We start from the raw sequence: 24,110 nt of genomic DNA, 5'->3' as shown, positions 1-24,110 counted from the left end.
ACAACAAGACTTCCTTCGCAGAATTTAATTGTAGTACTGAATTTTGAGATTTTGACTGAGACTCTCTGAGATTTTGCTGTAACTACTCCATTTTTCCTTGGATTCAGTATAATTTTGTACTTTTGGTCCAAATTTTACCAAGTCTCAAAAAGATTGGGTGCTGATCCCCCCCCCCTCCGCTGTGACGCCCCTATTTGCTAGAATGGAGATAGGAAGAAGCATCTACTTTCTTTTACATGCATTATGCCTTAAATTTTTAAGATTTTGTCCAAATTTTTTTAGGGCTGATCTTGACCTTGATTGATTTTTCCTATTTTGTTTGAATAAGTATGGTGTATGTTGTTTGGAATACTTATGGGTAAGGTTTTGATACTTGGTTTGAATTTAGAATCCGAATCATATACTTGTGTTTTCTAGCTGTAGTGTTTTGAAAAACGTACTCATTGATCTATAGAGCAAGGTTTCTTTACCTTTTGATGACTCATGCAATGGGCTGTTCAATATAGTTTCATATTTTTATTGTAAATGTCAAAATTTGTCATTGTCACCTGCTTTTTAATATTACGCCCCAGATGTATACTCGAGTATCAGTTTTGGGAGATTGAGCCCCATATTTTGGAATTCATATGGCCCCAGAATTGAAGCCAATATGGCCCCTGGTTTCAAGTCCCTGTTAACTGGCTCGTTGTTAGTTTAGATTTCACAGTTTAATGTCGCAAGCAAACAAGACGGGTCCATTTTATTTAGTTGGGCTGAGTTGAACAGGCTTTATATACAGTTTTTACTGTCCCGAAGAGCTTCAAAAGAGCAATTTCTGAAAGTTTTACAAAATAGTTACTGGCTGGCACTTCAATACTGGTAATTGGTAGCCTAACCGTAATATTTTGGTGAATTAACCAATTGTTCAACTTTCAAAAGAAAGATTACAGTTTATAATTCTTATTAATATTTTTGATGGTAACACTTTTATTGACGTTTCAGTAGTTTCCAACTTGTGGTTTCCTTTTTTTGTTGTTATTGCCAAATTAAAGGAAATAATTACCGTGATTTTGAAGAAGAATAATTAGTGGTATCGCAAAAACGATTCTAGCTCTAACATAGTATTTAAACTGTATGGTAATTTTATTTCAATTTTAAATTATATTTCATTGTGCTGTGGATGTTGGATGAATTTAATTACCTCGACATATCTCTTTTGACTCTCCAAGAAAGGGGGGAGGGGTCCCCGCAGGAACGTGGGGGGTTGTCTTAAGTGAAAAAATGTATTAATGACCACCCGTTTCTTGGTGATTGTGTTATAGATCTAAGAAGAGGAGTTGGGTAGGGGTATTATTTTTTTTTTATATCTCACCCGCCTGTAACTCTTCTTTATCATCTCTTGTGTAGATAAGATATGCAGAAAGAATATAGTCCTATCGTCCTACTTGTAGTTGCAGAAGGGGTGAATTGGGGATTGACGTATATTTTAGATTCAGATGTGACATTTTCCCACCAGGATTGACTGGAAATAGTCTAGGGCTTATTGGGATAAATTTTATTTTGCCGAGTAGGATAGATTAGGCCCTGCACTCTGGAAGAGGCCTTCCTCTTAAATCTCATAATTTTTAGAATATTTCCTGTGATTTTATCAAACTTTTTTTCAGATTTTAGTGTAAAAGCAACTGATTGATACTGAATTTGTACAGCTGTAAGGAAACTCACTCCTAAAACAAGGATTTTGTATTTCCTCGAATTGCGCCCAAAAAAGGTGCATAATGTTTGCCTGATTTTATTTGAACCCTTTATTGACTTTAGGGTTGGCGGGATAATCCCCCTCCCTTCCATGGCAAATTCACGCAAAATTGAGCAGCCAAAGAGAAAGTACAAAATAGGTACCTCAAAATGTCTATCAAATGTCCTAAGGGGTAACAAAAAATACCAGATATCAAAAATGGTTCTTGGGATGGGACTGTTTGGTCTCCAATCATTTTCAACTTTAAATTAAATAAAAAAACAAGTTTTTTTTCAACTGAAAGTAAGGAGCAACATTAAGACTTAAAATGAACAGAAATTTTTACGTATATAAAGGGGGCTATCTCTCCTCATTACACGCTCTTTACGCTAAAGTTTTTTATTATTAAAAAAAACGTCTTATTGTTCTAATTAAGCGGCCCTTGTGTTTCAGGAGAGATTCGACAAAATTCAAACTTTAGCGTAAAGAGCAAGGTACACAAACAGTACCACGAACTGTTTGAAAAAGAACTAGAACTCTCAATTTCTGATCAAATGAGCATCTTTCAAAGCAATAAATACTACTCGTTTCTGGGTTTTATGTTACTCTTTACTTTCGCAATAACGGCTTACATTAGAAATATTCCCAGAAATCAAGAGGGATTATATATCAATTTCCACCCCTCCCCTTCCTTAGAACAAATTCTGCATTTATCTGTAGGTCTAATGAGACTTAAGATATTTTGGCATTAAAATGCACTGTTTGAGGCATCTGTCCCCTTCCCTATAAAACGAACAGAGAACCCAACTAAAGGTTTCAAGCTCTGATCTACAATAACTTGGAATTAGACCCCGGCGCCGCGCCGATAAGGGAAGACCGGTGGCGGCGGGGCCAAAAAAAGAACGCCGCGCCGCCGGTAAGATGTCGGTGGCGCGATGCCGGTAAATTGTCGGCGGCGCGCCGCCGGCGCGATCAACGGTGACAGCAAACATTAATGTTTTCATCAGTCTTTCTCAAATCACAACTTAAATTTACAACAGATTCGATCCTAATCATGAGTTCAAAACTTCACAAGTCGCTGTCTGGAAATTGGTCTTCTTTGTTATTCATCAAGAGAAGTAGAAATCTGGTAGAAACGAAATGGCTGTGGCGTTTCGAAACCTTTGCTTAATAGTTGAAGTATCTTTTAGCTATGTATTCTTAACATAAATAATTATTAAAATTAGTATTCTTTTTTCATTCAGCAATGCTGCATACAAAACTTCAAATACCGTATCACAAAATTCGTTCCCAACAGCTTAATTGAAACAGCAAAAAATGGAAGCTTAATTTTTTCATAATGCCCTTTTCCAATATCTGTTTTATCACCTTTAATACAGTTGAAATGGGCGACTTTGATATTGACGTTTTTTTTTTTTCTCTTTTAGATTACTAAAAAGCCTTCCTTGTATTAAAAACTGGTTTTTAATAACAATTTAAAAAAAAATACGTCAAGTATAACTCACGAAAATCTTGTTAATTTTTAAATTATCATAGGGGTTGGAAAAAAAAAATCAAGGTAATATCCCTCAAATATAATAACTCCCTATGCCCCCCTATGGGTACCATCTAAATAGGATACTGTCTCTGCTTTAAATTAAAAAAAAATAATTAAATTGTTCGCATCTCTGCTTTGAATAAAAAAATTCAAGATATTATCCTTTCCCTACCCCCCCCCCTCTGGATTTTTGGCATCCCTGCTTTCAATAAAAATGAAGGTACTATCCCTTAAATATAATAACTCCCTATGCCCCCCTCTGGATACCATCTTGATAGGATAACGTCTCTGCTTTAAATTAAAAAAAATAGTTAACGTTTTGGCATCCCTGTTTTCAATAAAAAAAATTCAAGATATTATCATTTAACTATAATAATTCCCTGCCCCTCTCCCCTCTGGATACCACCTTGATAGGATACCGTCTCTGCTTTAAATTAAAAAAATAACTTTTAGACATCCCTGCTTATAATAACAAAAATCAAGGTACTATCACTTAAATATAATAACTCCATATGCTCTCCCACCTCTGGATACCATCTTGATAGGATACCGTCTCTACTTTACATTAAAAAAAATAGCTTTTTGGCATCCTTGCTTTCAATAAAAAAAAATCAAGGTATAATCCCCTATGCCCCCCCCCTCTGGATACCAACTTGATAGGATACCGTCTCTGCTTTAAATAAAAAAAATAATTAACTTATTGGCATCCCTGCTTTCGAAAAAAATTCAGGTATTATCATTTAAATATGATAGTTCCCTACCCCCGCCCTCTGGATACCACCTTAATAGGATGCCGTCTCTGCTTTAAATTAAAAAAAAAACTTTTTGGCATCCCTGCTTTCAATAAAAAAATTTCGAGATATTATCATTTAAATGTAATACCTCCATATCCCCCCCTCTGGATACCACCTTGACAGGATACCATCTCAGCTTTACATAAAAACAAAATACTTAATAATTAACTAGGTCACTATATGGTTCAAACAAACACGAGAAATAATGTTAAACAGCTTAGTGTTCCTTGAAAAAAAAATTGAGGGTATGAATAAAGGGGTACAAAGACGACAATAAAAATGTTGAAATTATTAATATATAACTCGAACTGTTGGAAAACTGAGTCATAGGTTCGCCGCGGCATTCAATAAGATCCAAAGAATCTAATTAAAAGGGAGCACACACAAAAGCCAAATTAGGCCAGTAGCCTATGAGAAATCGCAAAATACCCAAGACAATGAACAAGTCCGAATGGGGGGCCCTGGGTCTATCACGATATTTCAATGGTTTCCCAGGGAATTTGATAGTATTTTCTTCATCTCCGCTTTAAATGAAAAAAAAAAAAAATAAACATCTTTTTGGCATCCCTGCTTCCAATAAAAAAAAATTAGTTATTATCATTTAAAAATGATAGCCCCCTATCCTCCCCCTTATAGGCAATAATGTACAATTTTTTATGAATTATATTTTTGGGGTAACTTCCGTTTCAATCTTTAATTCCTCAACTTTGTAAATATCTTAGTCCATAGCTAAATTTTGTCTCAATAGGTTTTTTTTTTTGGGGGGGGGTAAATATTTTCAGAAAGAATATTGTATTTTCTTTAATCTATCAGGCGCTCAACCATTGAGTATTAAAAATTAAGAAAATCATCTAAAAAAAGCAAAAGAAAAAAGAAATTCTGCAAACTTACAATTCAGCTGTAGAAACGATCTTTCTGCTACCAATTTCAAAATCCAACTGTAGTGAATGTAGTGAAATAGTGAATACGTTCTTTAATTCTATTCAACTTGAAAAATAAAATTATTGACTATGAGTGATGTAAAGAATTGCAATTGGGTAACTGGATTCGAAATGATTTAAACTCTTTTCATAAAGACGATACTTTTTTGTCAACATATGAAGAACTGTGTATATTGCAATATTTGCAATGCAATAGCATATTGCATCTGTCTGATTTTTATGCAAAGTAATAAAAGAGATGAAAATTAACGAACCAGAGAGTAATGAAGAATTATGGTATGCAAAGTAATAAAAGGCAGGGAAAGTCATTGGTGATAAATCGCTAGGGGTAGCACCGTGATAGCGTGATTTTCGGGGATTCGGGTAACTAAATTTTTTTTGGGGTGACGCATAGATTTTCGGAGAAAAACCCGAAAATTTGGGGATAGTGCAAGCCCTGCTTGATTTCTAATCAGGAAAATCGAAATACTAAACCACACGAGAAGGAAAACCTCCGACTTTGCGGTTGACGCAATAAAGAATTGCCGCAAAATTAATTTAAAGTCGACCGAACGCCGCCACCTTTGCCGGCGGTGGCGGTCAACCGGGCCTCTCGTCGGTGGCGTTTGGTCGATCCACCGGCGCGGTGCCGGGGTCTACTTGGAATTTTGTTTTTGCCAAAGAAAGACCACGGATATGTATTTTTATTTCTGACTTTTGTATTGATTCCATGTTACTCATTTTATCTGCTGTTGTTTTTTCCCACTGTTAGCTTTTTCAATTCTTCCAATTTGAGTCTTCATTTCTTTTTACTTTCCGCGGTGGCCGTTTATGTATTTTTATCTTTACCCGGTTTGTTTGGTTCTTATTTTCGCTCAGAAAATGTTTTCTTGAGACTTATTCAAGGATTTTTACTTGAGAAGTTATCCTTTTTCTTTCTTAAGGAGACTTTTAGATTTTATATGCCTCTAATTTGGCTTTTATTTTATTTAATTTTTGCTTTGTCTGTTTTTGTCTTTTATTTATATCTGGTTTCTTTTGTTTGTATCTTTGCTCAGCAAATTTGATGACCTGTTTGATCCCCTTCATTTTCTGATTAATTTTGTTACTGAAAAAGGCATGTTGGATTTCAAACAGTTCGTGATAACGAACTGTTAGGAGCGACACGGCTCAATAGTAATCGAAACTCGAAAAAAATGGAATTTTGATATCAATAGATATATGATAAGAATCAGTTTATTATGCTGATTCATTAAGTTTAGTGTTTCCCATCAAAAGCAAAATCCTGAGAAAATTTGCCTGATTTTCGGAAAAGGGGAAAACACCCACCCCAAACATCAATGAATCTTAATTAGAATTGCACCATCAGATTCAGTGTATCCGATAACCCTATTGTAGAAGTTTTCCCCTGGGATAGATAATGGCAGTTCTCAATCAACTAAGTTGATAGGCCTCTGTTTTTGTTTATTGCTCTTCGTTTTTACCTGAAAATTATCCCACTTGTTATCGGAAATTGATCCCACATTTGTCTTACTTATTTGTCTTACTTTCTCTTTGTCTACTTAATTTGGCATTTGGAGATGCTCCAGGGGAATTATCCGGGGGCTATTTTCAGCTTGTTTGGATTTCCGGAAAAAAATTCCACAGAAAGGGGGTTTCGGGTTCATCGGGACAATGATTAGAAATTAGTCTTTCAAATGGAAGTATCCTAAGGAGACTTTTTCAGGCTGAATCGTCCGCAAGACATTTTATAACTGGAGGAGGAAATTCTACTGGAGGGGGAGTATTTTACTTTGGAGAAAATTTCAACGGTATAGTTTCTCATGAGGGGAGGGGAGCGTAAAAAGCAGGGTATTGAGGAGGGGGCAACCCCTTCATATACGGAATAATTTCTGTTCGTTTTGAGATTTAATTTTGCTAATTACTTTCAGTTAAAAAAAAAATATTAAAAAGGCAGACATCTGGTCCTTTTGTTATCCCTTACGACACCTTATCGAAATTTCGGGGTACCCATTTTGTACTTTATCTGTGGTCGCTCAAGTTGGGGAATTTCAAGTGGGGTAATTTTCTGCGGGTGCGAATCATCCCAGGCAAAATTTTTCACGGGGGGAGGGGACGCTTTGCGCCTACTGACTTCAAACTAAAATCTACGTGATCCTTTTCTTCATACTTGAACACACATTAGAAAAAAGTTAAATATTTTCGTCTCCACATAATAGGACCTGCATTATAGCCGAAACCGATAATGTATTTTCTTTGCCAATTACCACCTATATCTCTTTTATGGAGTTAATTAATATGGCCTCTGAACGACTCAGCAAAACGCCGCTGGCTGCACCAAGGCATAAGGAAAAAAATAAACTCGTTAACTATCCATTAATATAAAAAGGCAATACATAGGAAAGATAAACATTGGAATCGACATGGAAGTTCGGGCTAATGTTAAAAGCATCATCCAAGACGCCGAGTGTTTCTCATGATGGATTATTTAGCAGATGTCATTCTGACCTTAAGATCAGATTGTGTAAACAATACCTTTCCATTTTTGTGATTGCAATTTCATGGTCGTGAGAGTTTTTCTTTCTCAAAATTCGCTTCAAAATCGCCCAGTTCTTTGGCCAGGAGAAGCAAATTTACGAAAAAGTTTAGCCTACAAAAAAGTAGGCTAATTCCTTGAAACTTATTTTTTAAATATTGTTCATATTTAACTATGGAAGGGATCTTAACGTACATATTTAAAAAGTCCTTATTAACAAGGCGACGATTCAAAATTTGATATGGTTAAAGATTGAACATGAGACAAAAAGTCAATGGGACAATAAAACAAGATGAAAATAGATAAACGAATCCAAACAGTGATAACAATTCACGAAAATGTTGAGGGGGGAGGGGCAAAGCGTATTTTTCTAGATTCCTTGGGCAATTTTTTCGATTTTGTCAACCAAATAAACCAAAAAAGGTATTTTTCAATGAAAATGCCATCTCAAAGTGCCAACATTAACAAAATTTTGCGTTTTGGACTTTTAGTTTTTGTGCTTATTGTTCCATCTTTCTTTCTGTTTACTATTTTTGGTACTGTTCTATTAGCTGGGCAACACGCGAGAATGATGAAAATATAATAGTTTATAAACAAATTTCGGCTAAATATTTGCACATTAGGGGGTGGCTTAAAGCATAGCATATATTAAATACGTAATCTAACCTAACCTAGGTACCTTTTTTCCCCTTAAAGCCTAAAAAACTAAAACTTAAATCTAGTTCCCGGAGTGAGAAACCCCTTGTTTATTCAGCGTCAGATAGAAATACCAGGTAATGCCTATTTGATCTTTGCTTTTCTCAAGTGGCTGTCTCGCGTGTTTCCCAGCTAATAGAACAGTACCCCATTTTTTATGCAAAGGGAAGTTTCTAAGGTATAGCCGACACTCTTTTGTCTTTGCTTTTTCTTTATAAATTTTCGGTTTCTTCTTCATTTTCAAATCCAGTTAATTATTTCTAGTTTTGTGTTTTTAAAGATAGTATAGTACAATACATGAGTTTTACGGGACAGTGGAAAAAAGAAGGTTTTGTTTTATTGACATCTAATAAGGACCAGTTGTTTGTGCGAAATAACCACTAATACTACTAACAACTCACCGCAACCCCAAGCCGCCTGAGGCCAACGCAGCTACGCACGCTCCTCCTCCGCTCCAGTCTAATCAAAGCCTTCCTATTTACATCCTCCCAAAAAGTTCCCATTTCCCTTAAATCTTTCTTTACGATATCCTCCCATCCCAATCACGGACGACCTTATTTCCGTTTAGCCCTAGACGGATGGCTGAAAAGGACAATTTGCCCTCCCAGATTTTGTAGAATACCTTTTTTGTTTTAAAAAGAATTATATGGAAAAAACAAAAATTACCTTTCCTAGACTTAAAAAAATGCATTCCCCCCTCCCACACACACATTTTTGTGAATTGGCGCCACTGAAGAAAAGGGAACATAATGCATTTAGAAAAATATGAGGACACTTCTATGGATACTAAGATCCAAACTGGATATAGACAAACGGAGCAATCTGATCGATAGTGTTTAAAAGTGAGGAACATAGACTAAGAATATTAATTTTGTAAAAAAAAACGTGTATAACTGAGCTACAGCAACAAACCTGCCGAAGTAGTTTGATCAAATCAATACGAGTTGAGTTTTTTTTATTTTCTTTCTTTAGATAAGGAAAAGAGAAAATAGAAAATTTATGTCATTTACTCTTCATAAGACGGGTGAGCTTATAAATGGAACTTCCCTTTTAAAGACACGGCATTTGATATTTGCGTTTGTTACAACTTTAAAATTATATCGTTGTCATTTTTGTAGTTGCTCTGTTCATCATAGCTTAGACAAAAATCCGTTCATTGCGAAAAAAAACAACAACAAAAACAATCCATATGAAAAGCCAAGCAACTTGAGTTATTTTGTTTTATTTTCCGCACCTCCGTGAAAAATGTATTGTAATTCAGCACCTTTAGAATTCTCTCTGCCGAAAATAATCACGCTTTAATTAAAATAGACAGTGATTTGTGTTGAAGAATACTAACGTTTTTTATTTTTCTGTTGACAGATTTATCGAAAAATCGATTATTTGAGCTGCCGTTGGAGTTGACTGAATGTCCTTCTATGGAGACATTAAACCTGTATCAAAATAATATCAAAAGTTTGCCACAAGAAATTATTTATCTTCAGTCTCTTACATTCCTGGACCTGAGGTAATTTTTTTTTCTCTATTTGTTATGTGGGTTAAGCATTTTTCAGTTGAGTGGCTTTGCTGGTGTGGGCTTATTTCTTGAAGTCACCCGTCAGGAAAAGGCCGACTACCCTAATTATAGGCTGGGATGGCACTATACAAAATAAGATAAACTCGTCTAGGATTCTTTTAAATTTAACCGAAGCTTTAGAGACGGTGTGTAGGATGGAGGGAGAGTGTCTACCAACTGGAGGCGACTCTAGGTTGCGATGACCTTATAATCATATTAGTAATAGTGCCTTTAGATAAATTAAGTGGATGAAGTAAATATGGAATAAAATAATGTAAAAAAATTAAAAAGAACCGCAATTTAGGTTTGAGCTGTGCAGGGAGTGCAGCAGGGGCTTCGTTTGGGGGGTGAGGCAGTTGACCCCCCCTCCCTCCCAATAATTTGGAGAAAAATTATTATATAGCCCACCCCCTTGATTATCTAGGTATGGACCCTTCTTGCCCCCCCCCCCCCGCTCCCCAATAAAATGCTGGAGATTCGCCCCTCGAGTGCAGTAGAAACATGAGTCGTTCGGTACCCCTCCCCCTCAAAATTATTATCTGACTCGTAAAAAAGTAACAAAAATGCATATAAACAAATTGTTGATATGTTTCAAAGTTACCCCTCCCCCCCCCCTCCCAGAACAAAAATCCTGGATAAGGCCTTGTTTTAGCCGCACTTTGTGGAGTGATCTGCCTACCTTTATGTTTGCGTGTTCCGTATTGTTTTTTCTTCAGATTTTTTAGTCGACCACATGAGCAGGAAATACATCCTTCCGTTTTGCATCATGCTACTATCAAACGTTTTGCGAGAGAAAACCTAACCAGTCCAGTCTAAAGGGTATGTAAAATTTATAATAGCGGAGACTGGGATTGTTGTCAAAAAAAAAAAAAAAAAAAAAAAAAAATCAGGGATGTCATCTAGTGTTTGACGATTTTGTTCAACTCTAAACTGCATACTTGTCCTGTTAGGCACTTTAAAATGCTGTGAAGAGTTAATAATACAAACTTTGCGTCACAAGTAGGCGTACCAGCGTAAAGGGAACCAACCAATTTAACCTGTCAAGAGTTCCAGTCTAACGTATGTGAAAGAAAAAAAATGCTGATTAATCATCATTTTCGTAGAAAATTTAGCAATAATCCTGTAATTTGTTAAGCTTATTATATCATCTATCCAAGTTTGTTTGAAATTTTCTACTTTTTCAATGAAATGGCCAGACACTGCACGCACTGTTAAAACTGCTAGTATTTTTAAATCTGTTAAAATCTTCCCCTATTAGATTGCTTAAAATCCTACTCTTCTTAGTTGTCCTTTCTCTGTGGTCCAGTCGCTTAAGGAGACCATAGACGGTCAATCATTTTGATCAAAAGCTTCCGTCAATCGATTGACACAAGCATGATTGACAGTCTAGAAACCTGTTTGACGCTTGAGCCAAGCGTTGACGGTGATTGATAGAAAGTTTGAGTGACTCGATCATTTTGATCAAAAGCCGCGTGTTGCATTAGCTTTGGGTCGACATTTAAGGGTTGATTGAAGCACACCTCAATCGATTGACGGAAACTTTGGATTCAAAATGACTGACCGTCTAGGGCCTCCTTTAAAGTTGTCTCAACACTCCCCTAAAATCCCATCCGTCCGCTAAAATTTCACCAAAACCTAAAGCTTAATATCAGAAACCTCCCGAAAATATCAGAGGCACCACTATAGGGTTAATTTTAGTAAAGAGTAACGTGTCTTCAGTGTATAATTTTTTTCCTTCGATAACTTCATATGGAAGGTGTACTACTACTACTACTACCACTACTAACAACTCACCGCAGCACTAAGCCGCTTCGGGCCAACACAGCTACGCACGCTCCTCCTCCGTCCCAAAAGGTGTAGAAGGTGTTGGTTCAAGAAATTTGTAAGGGGGCATTAGATCGGGGATTTGAAGTTATAGTACTCTTTTAACGTCAGAAGTGATTGGAAGGCGACTAGCCCCCTTTGTGTGTCTGTTTTTGCCACCCGCTCTCTAAATCCCCGTGGTGTCAAGTCGAAATATTGAGATAGAGATTTTGTTACAAATTGTCGATTGGACCTAAAAAGTCTTATAAAAGTAAATATGTCTCTAGGGATGACATAACCCTTACAGTCCCGGGGCAAAGTCCATAAATTATGCAAATTGCAATTTTTTACAGATAGGTTTTATAGGGAAAAGAGGGACACAAGAAATTCAATATCTAGAAATTCATGAAAGTCTAGCAGTCTTAGTGGTAAAAATGTGTTTTTCGATGTCCAGGGGAGCAAATTTGTCGTTTTTTCAATTTGTCCAATGAAAACCACCAAAAATAACGTATTTTTCAGTGGAAACATCCCCAAAAGGTATTTTTTCAAAATCTTGGGGAGGGGGGCACATGCCTCCTAATTGACGACACAAGAAATTTAATGTATTTATGCTATGTAAAATATAGGGCAACGTAATTGATTATTGAATATCAAAGTCACCATCAATTCATATTGTCTATTGACATGTAAAAGGCCCTTAAAATTAAAATCTGACCTTAATAAGTAATTTTCGTCTACAAAATTTTCAGTGGCAAAAGGTTAATCCCTTTTCTCCTTTTCTCTGAGAGCTAGATTATGCGTCGTTATGAAAGTAAGATTATATATTAGAAAGATTGTGCAGCTTAAGGAAAAATTAAAAAAGCGTCCTGTGAATAGTTTTTTTTCTGTTGCTTAAAATATTTTTTTTTAATTAATGATATAGCATGTATTTTTCAATTGTATTGTTCAATTATACCAAATTATTTTTTGAAACTTTTTGTAGCATTATATTTTTAAACAAAAACACCAAATTAAAAAAAGCTAATTTATGTAATGGAATAACTTCTTCTGTTGTTAAAAGAATTTTCTGTTGTTAGTTTTTTCTTTAGTTTATTATTGTATGTTTTCAAGTTATATTGTCAAATTATATCAAATCATATTTCTAAAACTATTAATCAGATATCATAGGTATTTCATGGTTAAATTATGTAATTAATTTATTTTCATTTTCAGTCGTAATCAGCTCAGTGTGTTGCCCCCGTGTTTATCTCAGCTGCCCTTGCAAGTCCTTCTAGTCTCTCATAATAAATTAGTTAGTTTACCCGAAGAATTTGGTCGCTTAGCTTCATTATTAGGTAAGGTTCGTCGTTTTTTCACTTTATGTCCATAACACCTTTACCCAAGCCCACTATGAAATAAGTTGGTCCAGGAAACTTCATTTTGGTACTTGTTTAGTATCCGGGCAACACGAGAAGAACCGCCTGTAGAATCTCAAAGAGGCTATATGAAAAACAGGTTTTCGCTGCCTTGTGAGGTATTGCTCAACCCGTGAGAAAGATTTAAAGTTTAGTTTTTTGGGGTTGAAGGGGCAAAAAAGGTACCTACTTTAGGTTAAATATTTTTAATATATGCTATGCTTTACCCCCACCCCTTAATGTTTAAATACATAGCCCGAATTTGTTTCTGAACTATTATATTTTTATCATGCTTTGTTTTATTTCATTAGCATGAACCAAACTTGACTTATCGCGTTTTGCCCAGATACTAAACAAGTACCTTCATTTCTTTTGACTCTGTATCTGCCTATTTTCTTCTTAATCCTAAAACGCGTATCTCTAAGTGCCAAGGTGGCACTGTGGCACGTGGCAAGCCTGATGAAAGTACTCGTGGCGGAACTGTGACAAACGTTGCGGGGAGATGTGCAGGACCCATTTTGCTCAGACATGAACACCAGGTGGTGGAGAGTAGGTGACCCTTCAAGCATTGTATTACAGTTTTTAGAACTCATTAGAACCATTAGGCTAAATGAGATATGTCAATACTTAGTATATCCCATCTGATATAGCTTAAAAGTATTTCACTTTCATTTAAAATGTCTGGTTAATAAAAAACAGTAACAGCGGAAGAAGGTCTGTCTTGCCCATGGTACATCGCAATGGGGCATCAAAGGATTGCAAATTTGGTAAAACAAGATGGCAAAAACAAAATTAACAAATTCGGAGTTACAAAGCTGTCAGTTCACTCAGGGAATTATTAAGTGTCCACAACAACAACTGTACTCCATCAGCTTAATGTTTTTAATGTCCCGACAGCTGAAACAAAGGGAAGGAGATAGGCTACTCTCCTATACTTCCGTTTTCAGAAATGAGCTTTTATTTCATTTGTTTAGTTAGGGAGCATATTTTTGCAAATCAATCAATCCTATTGTTCCTTATTTTAAAGAGAAAATAACTCTTTTAAAGCAGGATAATTAATGCTGAGCGGCAAATCTAAAACTGACAAGAAAATAGAATTTTGACTAGACCAACAACCCTGCTTTTTTAAAACCTCATTGGCTCTTTTTGAGAAATATTAAGCTAGTATAGTGGGACAAAAAGAGTAGTAACATGTTTTTCGAGTAAACTCTCTATTTCTCTGTGGTATGACCTAGTTGGGTACTTATCTGTTAAACGGAACACTCACAAGAAGTGAAGCTAAGTAAATCCTAATGAAAAATCCCAAAACGCAAGGATAATATAATATTTCAGAAACAAAATCGTGGAAACTACGACAAAGAATTGTGGATAGCAGCCCGCTCAGACCGCGTTATATTAAATACTGGTTCTTGTGTACTATATGGTACACACTCGAGAAGTTTGGCTAATCCTAATCAAATAGACAAAAATATGATGAAAATATAAAACTTTAGCTACAAAATCATGAAAACTACAACAAAGGATTATTGTAGGGAGAGGGAACGCACAGAATGCATTAAATTAAATACCTAGCCTAACCTAACCCAACCAAAATACCATCTCTATATATTAAATATTTGATAAAATACACCTACAACATAGGTTTCTACGTTCATTTTCGTTTCCTAAGCTGATTTTCTTCAAATACTGACAGGTGTAAGCCAGATATTTCCTGATCTGTTGATCCAAATTCTCGTGTGGGTACCGTATAATGCGCAAGTACCTAAATACCTAACCTCGCCCCTTACCACCTGTAAATATTAAAAATTTGATTAAAATATACATACATCGTAGTTTTTCTCACACAAAATAATCAAATGATAACCGATCCCAGAGAAGCAAACCGGTTTCTGTCAGATCTTACACAGCGTAATTCTTGAGTGTGTTACGTGTAACAGACAAGTACCACTTGTTGTATCAGCTTGCTTTCCCATTAATAGCAGAATACCTAGACATAAATATTATTCGCTTCCCACATTTTAGTGTTACATATTTGTGTTCTCATTTGGTCAGTAGTCCTTTCTTTCGCTGTACTTGATCCCAGAATATTATCTATGTTATGTTTTATCTCTGGTTTGTCTTCAGATGTCATTTGAATTCAGTCATGCACATAAAATGCTGTACTTTTTATTGTTTAATTTGACGCCTTTAAGTCTGCAGTTTGATCGTGCTTGAGACGTTGAATTGAGGTTCGTTTCTGAACTGGAACCTGCCACGGTTCCTCTTGAATGAAATGAGTTGATTGATGAAATGGGAATATGTTGGATCTTCGTTCTGCATTGGAAAAAAAAAAAAAAAATCAGCTGGCGAATTATTCAGAATTCGAGAGACTACAGACGTTACCTGAATAAGCTGAATTGTTTTCAGCAATCGTAAGTGTTATCTGTCTGGGAAGTATATAATTGGCTTGTTGCACCTTCTGGGGTGAAATTCTACCTTCGGTTTAGTTTACGACCTAAAAGAAACTCAATATTAAAGCCCCTGAGTGCGTTTTTGGGCTCATAGCACTATTGCTTGTCCATCATCAAACTGTGGTTTGGTTCGATGGAATCACAAGAAATCGCGTTTTGAAGTATGACACACCAAAAAAGATTCTAAATAGTGAGCAAAAACCAAAATCAGGCCACGAAGCATGTTGTGACTTCCTATGTGCACAAGTAGGCCTATTATCGCGGCTCTGGGGGAATTAAAAAAAAAATTGTGCACTAGGGGCTTGCGCCAAGCTTGGTGCAAGTGTGCCACGCGTGGGGGAAGAAAGCTACTCTTCAACATGCTCATTAAATAGCAGACAGTTGACAAACCCTCGCCTTCTCTGCTTATAGCACCACTGAAAGATCGATTTATCGGGAAGTTGTCACTAATATTAGAATGGAGAAGGGTCGGGTCAAAACTTAAAACCACCCACCTGCCCTTAAGTAGCGATTTTTCTGAATAGAAACAGGGTTGTTGTTATTTATTAGAATTGTGTTGTTACAAGCAATTTTTGTGGGTAACTTCTATAATGGTGCAAAAAAGTACTATATTTTGTTACTGCCGACAGTTCTACCAGTTACTTCAGCAACATTTACTCTAACCTAATTTTAAATATTTTTGAATTAGCTCTTTTTTGCAGAAGGAAATTTGAGAAAAACTGTATTTTTATATATACGATTATTAGAACCCGAACGACATCATCATATGAATCGTCCTTTACTGCGTTGCAGCTACCGCTGCAACCGGCGTTGTTTGTCTTCAGACAATGGTTACGTCACGCATCGCACACAGGGGAAAGCATAGCTGGATCTAGTAAAGAACGAACCACAGGGAATCACGCAGCAGAGTCGCTCAAATATGACATCATATGACAGAGAAGCAACTTTTCAAAAGATACGTGTGTTGTCTTTATGATATCGTATAATATTATGATATCATATCTCTTGTCAAAAGACACTTGTTTTACTTCATCTTGTATATGACGATACATTTTTTTTCAATATTTGATTTTCGACTTAAATGTGACATAACAATACCATAACCCACTAGCAATATTTGGCCTTCACATCGCAAAAACCTGCGAAATCCTCTAGAAATTAAATTAATAGGATTGTAGTTTATTGAGCTTTAACTGCTCAATTAGTGACCAAAAATAGAATAGCACTCAGTAGACTTAAATTAGTCATTTAATAATATAACATCATCAGTAGCTAGTTTTTTTTGTGTTTATGAAATGGCTAGAAGCAGTGGAGAAAATTGTTGTTAATATAAGTTTTGCGTGTTGTTGTTTTCGATCCTTTGTCCACAATTATATTTCTTGCTGGTCAAAAATGGATTTTTTTTAATGTGTGGTTCCGGATGGTCGCATATTAAAACTGTCTTTTAGGATGAATTGTTGGAAACTAATAATCTGATAATAGTGACAAATTGGTTAAACCCGACGCCGGAAAAGACCATTAGATGCGGAGGTGACCAACCTGAATCTTTCCACTCCAAAAAAATAAAATAAAAAATGTACCCTTGGGCACTGTCTTGTTTCACAGCCCCATGGAACCCGATGCGGTAAGGGATATATAAGAAGTTTGGGTTATTGTGTATTATACAGCAAACACTCAAGTTTACGCTGTGTAAAACTCGAGAACAAACCGGCTTCTTCGTTAGTTTCTTTCAGCTTAGCGTGAGACAAGACAAAGACAAGTGACAGAATGGATGGGAAATGTATAATTGGGCTATATGTTTTAAAAAAAGGGGGGGGGGTATGAAGTTAGAAAACAGTTCTTACTTCATAATATGCAGAATAGTTGTACCTAACACATTTTGCATGCATACCGCTAGACGCCTAATGTGCAAATTAGCCCAAATTTGTTTCTAAAGCATTATATTTTAAATCATATTTTGTGATATTTCATTAGAATTGAGCGTCAAAGAAACAGGTTCTAATTAAATGAAGCCCTTGAGCGTTTGCCGTATAATACACAAGTGCCGAGGTGTGTTGCCTTATCTTAACGGCAACTAAAGATCAGTCCCAAATATCCAATGGCAAGCCCAGACAGTAGAAGACCGAAAAGCAACTTATTTGAAAACTAATCGGCAAACTAAGTGCAATAGCGCTGACTAAGTAAAGAGCGATATGGGCACAATGTATTTTTTTTCGGTTTGTTTTAGACCAGGGCACTTCGTATCGAAGGAATTGTCATATAAACTTTGAAAAGAGTTCATTTGATTGGAAACTGAAAGGGCTAGTGCCCTTTTTAATAGTCGAAAGTAATTAGAGGGCAACTAACCCCCCTCCCACGTCCACCATTTCCCCAAACACATCCAATCAAAATTTTGAGACGGTCATTTTGTTCAACGTAGTTGAAAGATCCAGAAATTATGTCTTTGAGGATGAAAAGCCCCCTCCCCCCACAGCCCTCAGGGCAAGGGTTGTGAGTTATGCCCTGGGGCATATAAGGTTTATATAGAAAGAGCTATCGTATAAACTTCGGAAGGGGTTCATTGGATTGGTAATCAGAAGTTATGGTGCTTTTTTTAAGATCCAGAGTGATCAGAGAGTGGACCCCCCCCCCACATACACACACTTCGTATTTTCCCGAAATGTATCTGATAGAAATTTTGAGATGGCCCTTTGTTGTCGTAGAAACTTCAAAAAAGGCTCATTTGACAGGAAATTGCAAGAGCTAGTGTCTCTTTCAATAGTCGAAAGTGATTGGAGGGCAACTAACCCCCCTCCCATGCCCACCATTTCCCCAAACACATTTGATCAAAATTTAGAGATAGTAATTTTGTTCAGCGTAGTTAAAAGGTCTGGAAATTATGTCTTTGTGAATGACAACCCCCCCCCCCCCACACACACAATCCTCGGGGCAAGGGATGTAAGTTATTCCCTGGGGGCATATAAGGTTTTTATAGAAAGGGTGGTCATATAAACTTCAGAAGGTCTAGTACCTTTTTAAGAATCAAAGTGATCGGAGGGTGGATACTCCCCCTCCTTCCAGAAACATTTTGTATTTTCCCGAAATGAATCTGATAGAAAATTTTGAGATGGTCAATTGTTGTCGTAGAAACTCCAAAAAGGCTTGTTCGATTGGAATTTGAAAGGGCCTTTTTTAATAGTCAAAAGTGATTGGAGGGCAACAAACACCCCCCCCCCCATGCAAATCAATTTCCCAAAAGATATCTAATCAAAATTCTGAGATATCCATTGTGTTTCAACGTAGCTGAAAGGTCTGGAAGTTGTGTCTTTGAGGATGACAGCCCTCAGCGCAAGGGTTGTAAGTTATGCCCCGAAGGCATATAAGGTTTCTATGGAAAGGGCGGTCGTATAAATTTCGGAGGGGGCTCATTGGATTAGAAATTGGATGTTCTAGTTCCCTTTTTAAGAGTCAAAGTGATCGGGGGAAGCCCCCCCCCTACGTCGTATTTTCCACAAATGTATCTGAAAAAAAAAATTGAGAGCTATTTGTTCAAAAATAGTCCAAAGATCACATAATAAGACATTTAGGGTGGACTGAATCCCCCAGAGTCTGGGGTTAAGGGTTGTAAGTTATGCCCGGGGGGATAAAAGGTTTTTATGGAAGGGGCTGTCGTGTTAACTTTAGAAGAGGTTCATATGATTTGAAATGTATAGTTTTATTTCCCCTTTAAGAGTCAAACATGATAGAGAGCAACTAGCCGCCCTCCCTGACGTCCTTTTTTCCCAAAACGCATTCAATTGAAACTATTAGATAGCCATTTTGTTAACAATAGTCCAAAAATCATATAACAATGTCTTTAGGTTGGACACAATCCCCCAGAGCCCTTGGGCAAGGGTTGTAAGTTATGCCCGAAGCATATGAGGTTATTATGGAACGAGTAGTCGTATAAACTTTGGATCGGATTGAGCTCATTTTGATTGGAAGTCGGAAGTTTTATTGCCATTTTTAAGAGTCAAGAGTGAATGGAGGGCGATGAGCCCCCCCCCCCCCCTCAAGCCTATCATTCCCTATAACATATCCGATGGAAATTTTAAGAGAGCTATTTGTTTAGCATTGTTGAAAGGTTTTTAGTTATGTCTTTGTGGATGTCAACCTCCCCACAGTCCCCAGGACAAAAGCTGTAAGTTAGGAAATTCGTTCTTTGTTTACACATTGTATATGTTATTGGGAAAGGTATGTATTTTTAAACTTCACTTTTCAAGAAGACGAAGGGTACTCAGGTGACCTTTTCAGAAAATGTTAGGGGGAGTGCTGAACTAAATCAAACACCTTATGTGTATACGAATTGTAAAAAGGGTGCAACACAGGAATAACTGAGTATATTAATTAGGATACTTTAGGAAATGATAAGGGAGATGATCAAAAAGGCAATATCTGCATGCTATCAATATTACTACGACTACCACAACTACTACTACCACACTACTCCATTTACAGTATTAAGGCGAAATTTGAACTAAATCAAAAGACGCTATCTGCATGCACATTGTCAAAATAGCGTATCTCAAGAATGTATTTGGGTATTAAGTTGGAACTTTCAGAGAATACTTGAAAGGGAAGCATCATCCCACCAAAAGGCAATATATGTACACTACTACTAATACTACTGTTGCTGTTATATTTACTACTACTACTACTACTACTTCCATTGCAACTACTTGTAGGGCTAAGAGCATATACTATTTCGAGAAGTATATGAACATGCAGGTTATCAAAAGGACATATCAGCAATGTCATAGCAATGGCTAATTGTATTAAGTTGAAATTTCCAGGACTTGACGAGAGGGCACTGCTGCTAGTAGTACTACCGCTATTCAATACTAGTAATATCAATACTATTATTCTGACTACTATTACAACTATGCCTAAGGGTATGAAGGTGAAACTTTCAAGAAATTTAGGTTTGGTTAGCAATAACTTAGGAACAGTTTGGTATGTGAAATTGAAAATAACAGAGCTTTTTGTGAAGAATGTTGAACTAAACAACAGAAAATATTTGCATCCTAATGCTACTTCTTCTACTCATACTATTGCTACTGTTACTATTATTACTACTTCTATTGCTACTACTGCCACTGAAGCTTAGGCTACTACAATTAATTCTACGGTTACTACTACTACCACTGCTATTATAACTAAGGACATTAAGGCGAAAATTTTGGGATATATAGAAACTTTATGGAACTAATTCGAAACGCACTATGCCCACACAGGTTGTCAAGCGAACGCATCAGAAATGCTTCAGGAACGGTTGATGGTATGTATTAAGCTGAAACTTTCGGCGTGTGTTGAACCTGATGCTGAAGAAACTAAAGGTACTATGCCCAGACTGCTACTAATGCTGCTACAACTATTGCCACTGCGCAAGCTAAGGGTATTAAGGTGAAGGTACTGAAAGCAAAGGGTATAGGGTAAGAAAGGTAAGGGTATTATGGTAATGAAAACTAAATACGTTTTAATTGTTTTCACTTTTCTTACTTTCATAAATAGAAAATTATCAAAACTTTAAGGAATAAATATCAGTATAAGCTATGTCAATTAAACTGATTATCCAAGGTCATTTTTTCAGTAAAGTGCAAATTAAGTTCTGGTCTTGAGAAGGCATGGGGTTTATCAGCCCTAATCATATTAATTTTTGCTCGTTTTGAGTTTGCATCGGCTATTTATTGTAATTTCTGTTAGCTTTTAGTTTCATTTGTATATTGATAGGGATTTGTGGTAGTTTTACGCTTCGAAAATTATTTGACTTTATTTCTGCTCATTCTTGGCTTAATGGAGCTCCTTACTTTTCTTTGAAAAACTTGTTTAGTGGAAAAAGTTTTTAAATTAACTTCAATAAATGGGGATTTGCAATTGGCTCTTGGCTCATTGGATTCTGTAATGACTTTATAAATAATCTTCTATTTATGAAGCTATTGATTTGAAAAAAAAGACGAAGCAGTGAGATTTGTGGGTCATTTTATAAATGAAAAATATTGGATTAACGACGCTTCTTGAATTAAGGTCCCTGTGTTGACCTTACAGTGTGTCAAACAGTTTGTGTCGACGAACTGTAAGTAAGGAGTGACTCGGCTCAACAGTAACCGAAACTCTAAAAAACAGAGTTTTGACGTCAATAGATATCAAAAGAATTAGCTTATTATGCTGATTCCAAATATATGAGATTCGTCAAGTTTAGTGTTACCCATCAAAATTTACGAACCTGAGAAAATTTGCCTGATTTTCGAAAAAAAGGAAAACAACCCCTAAAAGTCAAGGAATCTTAATGAAAATCTCACTGTCAGATTCAGCATATCAGAGAACCCTACTGCAGTTTCAAGCTCCTATACACAAAAATGTGAAAATTCGCATTTTTTGGCCAAAAGAAAGATCACGGATGCGTGTTTATTTGTGTGTTTTTTTTCCAGGGGTGATCGTATCGAAAAAGTAGTCCTAGAAGACTTGGAGAGGGTGCTTTTGAACGGAAATTAAACGTTCTAGTGCCCTTTTTAGTGACCAAAAAGATTGGAGGGCAACTAGCCTTTCTCCCACTTTAGGGGTAACATGACCCCCACAGTCCATGGGGCCTTTGAGTTATGAAATTTGCCCATTGTTGTATTTGCTATGGGAAAGTATACAAACATATTTTTTTTTGGAGGGGGGGGGGAGTAATTTTGTTCTTCGGGTGGGTTTCTACAGGCGGAATTTTCGTGGAGAGGGAAATTTCTTGGGGTTAACTTTCCAGGGGAAATTTTGCACTTGGGGAATTTGAAAGAATTTATGTATGGAAAATCCTTTTATTTGTCTTACTTTCTCTTTGCCAACTCAATTTTGCACGTGGAGATGTCTTGGGGGAATTATCTGGAGATTATTTTCAGCATGTTTGGATTTTTGGGAACAAATTTCTATGGAAGGGGGGATTTCCGGAATTATCGAAAAATGATTAAAGTCTATTTCAAATGAAAGTATGCTAGGAAGAATTCTTCTGGCTGAATCGTCTGCAAGAAATATTACGGCAGTGGGGATTTTCAGCGAGAATGGAATTGTTCGGAGGGAATTTTACAGGGAAATTGCCTGGAGGGAATTTCACAGGGGAATTGCCAGGAGGGAATCTTAGAGGGGGGGTCTATTTTACATGGAGGAGTTTCTCGTGAGGGGGGGGGATCGTTCATGGAGGATGATCTAGATTTATCGTCATTTTTTCAAAACTGATCAGAAATTAAATAAAAAACAATTTTTTCAACTGAAAGTAAGTAGCAACATTCAAACTCAAAAGAAACAAAAATTATTCCGTATATGAAAAGGGCTGTTCCCTCATCCATACCTCACTATTTACGCTAAAGTTTTTTTTTCACTTTTAAAAGTAGATTTGTTACAAAGAGTCAAAATTTAACGTGAAGAGATAGCTACGGATACAATAATTTGAATTTAGAGACTAAAAGCTACTTCTCAGGAAAACTTCACACTAGCGGCCTGGGTTCGCTTTTTCAGTCTATCCAATTATTGTCTTCTTGCAGATATATATCTAGCAGCTTTCTGAGTCCCTGCAGTCGTGCTACCTCCCATGCTAAATAGCGTTTTTGCTCGGTTTATAAGATGGGGAACTGTGAACCTGGTAAGATATATTTGTTACCTAAAAAGAGAGCTAGATGTTCTGATTTCTGTTCCAATGATTCATTTTCTGATATTCTACAACTGCTGGTTTGATACGATTGTCCCTAGGGTGAACACAGAAAAGAGGAGACACATCAGGGCTATCATCTTAGTGCTACTCGTGTAAAAATATGATTTTCCTTGTTGTTCGAGGTGGGTGACTGTAAAACTCGCCAATAAATGGTTTTCAACAATTGACATATGAAAGGTGTGTATTTTCCTTGAGTTGGACGTAATTTTTGAAGGGCTTTAGGCTATTTTGGATTTCTCAAAATTTCTTCTCGTAATTACAAGCTATTGTCCAGTTGAGTCTGCATGTTAATTTCTATTTTCAAAATAGTATTACGCAGGACATTTTTTTTGGCGGTAGACAGTTTCTTTAAAACATTTTTTTAATTTCTGGCAAATGGTTCACTCTTTACTTAGCTGCAGCTAGTATTGCAACAATGAGTTCAGTGATTATTACTAATACTACTGTTCACTGATAGTTTGTTGGCATTTCGCTTATAATGACTAAACAACTCATAATTATGCCTAGTCATTTCTCTTGAAGATTATTTTTGCAAGTATCTAGTTGAACAAGAACACTATACAAATATGGTAACCAGATAAAACTTGACTGTAGTAATGATATGGCTTTCAAAAAATGCCTACTCATTCGTGTAATTCTGCTCATATTCAATTCCCAGGGTCGGGCTTAACAGGAGAAAAGGGGAACAAGAGCTTTCATTGGTATCACCAGGGGCCCCTCCCCCTCTTCCCCGCTGTGGAAACAGGAAGAATTTGTAAACCATATATTAGAGGAGGGAAAAGTAGACATATTCTCATGTAAATCCTGGTAAAAACGAAATTTCTGGTAGTAGCCTACTTGCCACCACCCCTGGGAAAAACAAACCTACATAGGGTAGCCAACCACTTTCCTAACAAATCTTTGTTTAATATTCATAAATAAAGTACTTTGATGTAGGCGAATAAAGGCTTCAGATAGTTTCATGAGTCTATATTTCAGCTGATTCGTAAAATTTTAACCATAGGATATAAAA

At 36.4% G+C, this 24,110-nt stretch overlaps 1 protein-coding gene across 3 annotated transcripts in view; it reads left to right on the top strand.

Moving 5' to 3' along the window:
- Positions 1-24,110, top strand: part of Lrch (Leucine-rich-repeats and calponin homology domain protein) — a 144,991-nt gene that overhangs the window by 8,321 nt on the left and 112,560 nt on the right. For all 3 annotated transcript variants that reach the window (XM_089103910.1, XM_089103909.1, XM_089103912.1), the window contains exons 3-4: positions 9,557-9,701; positions 12,765-12,886. In XM_089103910.1, coding sequence (XP_088960036.1) covers positions 9,557-9,701; positions 12,765-12,886 — 267 coding nt within the window. The remainder of the gene's footprint in view (positions 1-9,556; positions 9,702-12,764; positions 12,887-24,110) is intronic.

This window comes from Artemia sp. Qi Xiang Cuo, chromosome 18 (genome assembly GCF_049724085.1).
Source record: "Artemia sp. Qi Xiang Cuo chromosome 18, ASM4972408v1, whole genome shotgun sequence".
In the NCBI taxonomy this organism is placed as follows: Eukaryota; Metazoa; Arthropoda; class Branchiopoda; order Anostraca; family Artemiidae; genus Artemia; species Artemia sp. Qi Xiang Cuo.
Note: the sequence above shows the minus strand (reverse complement) of the source record. Positions and strands in the feature narration are given on the sequence as shown.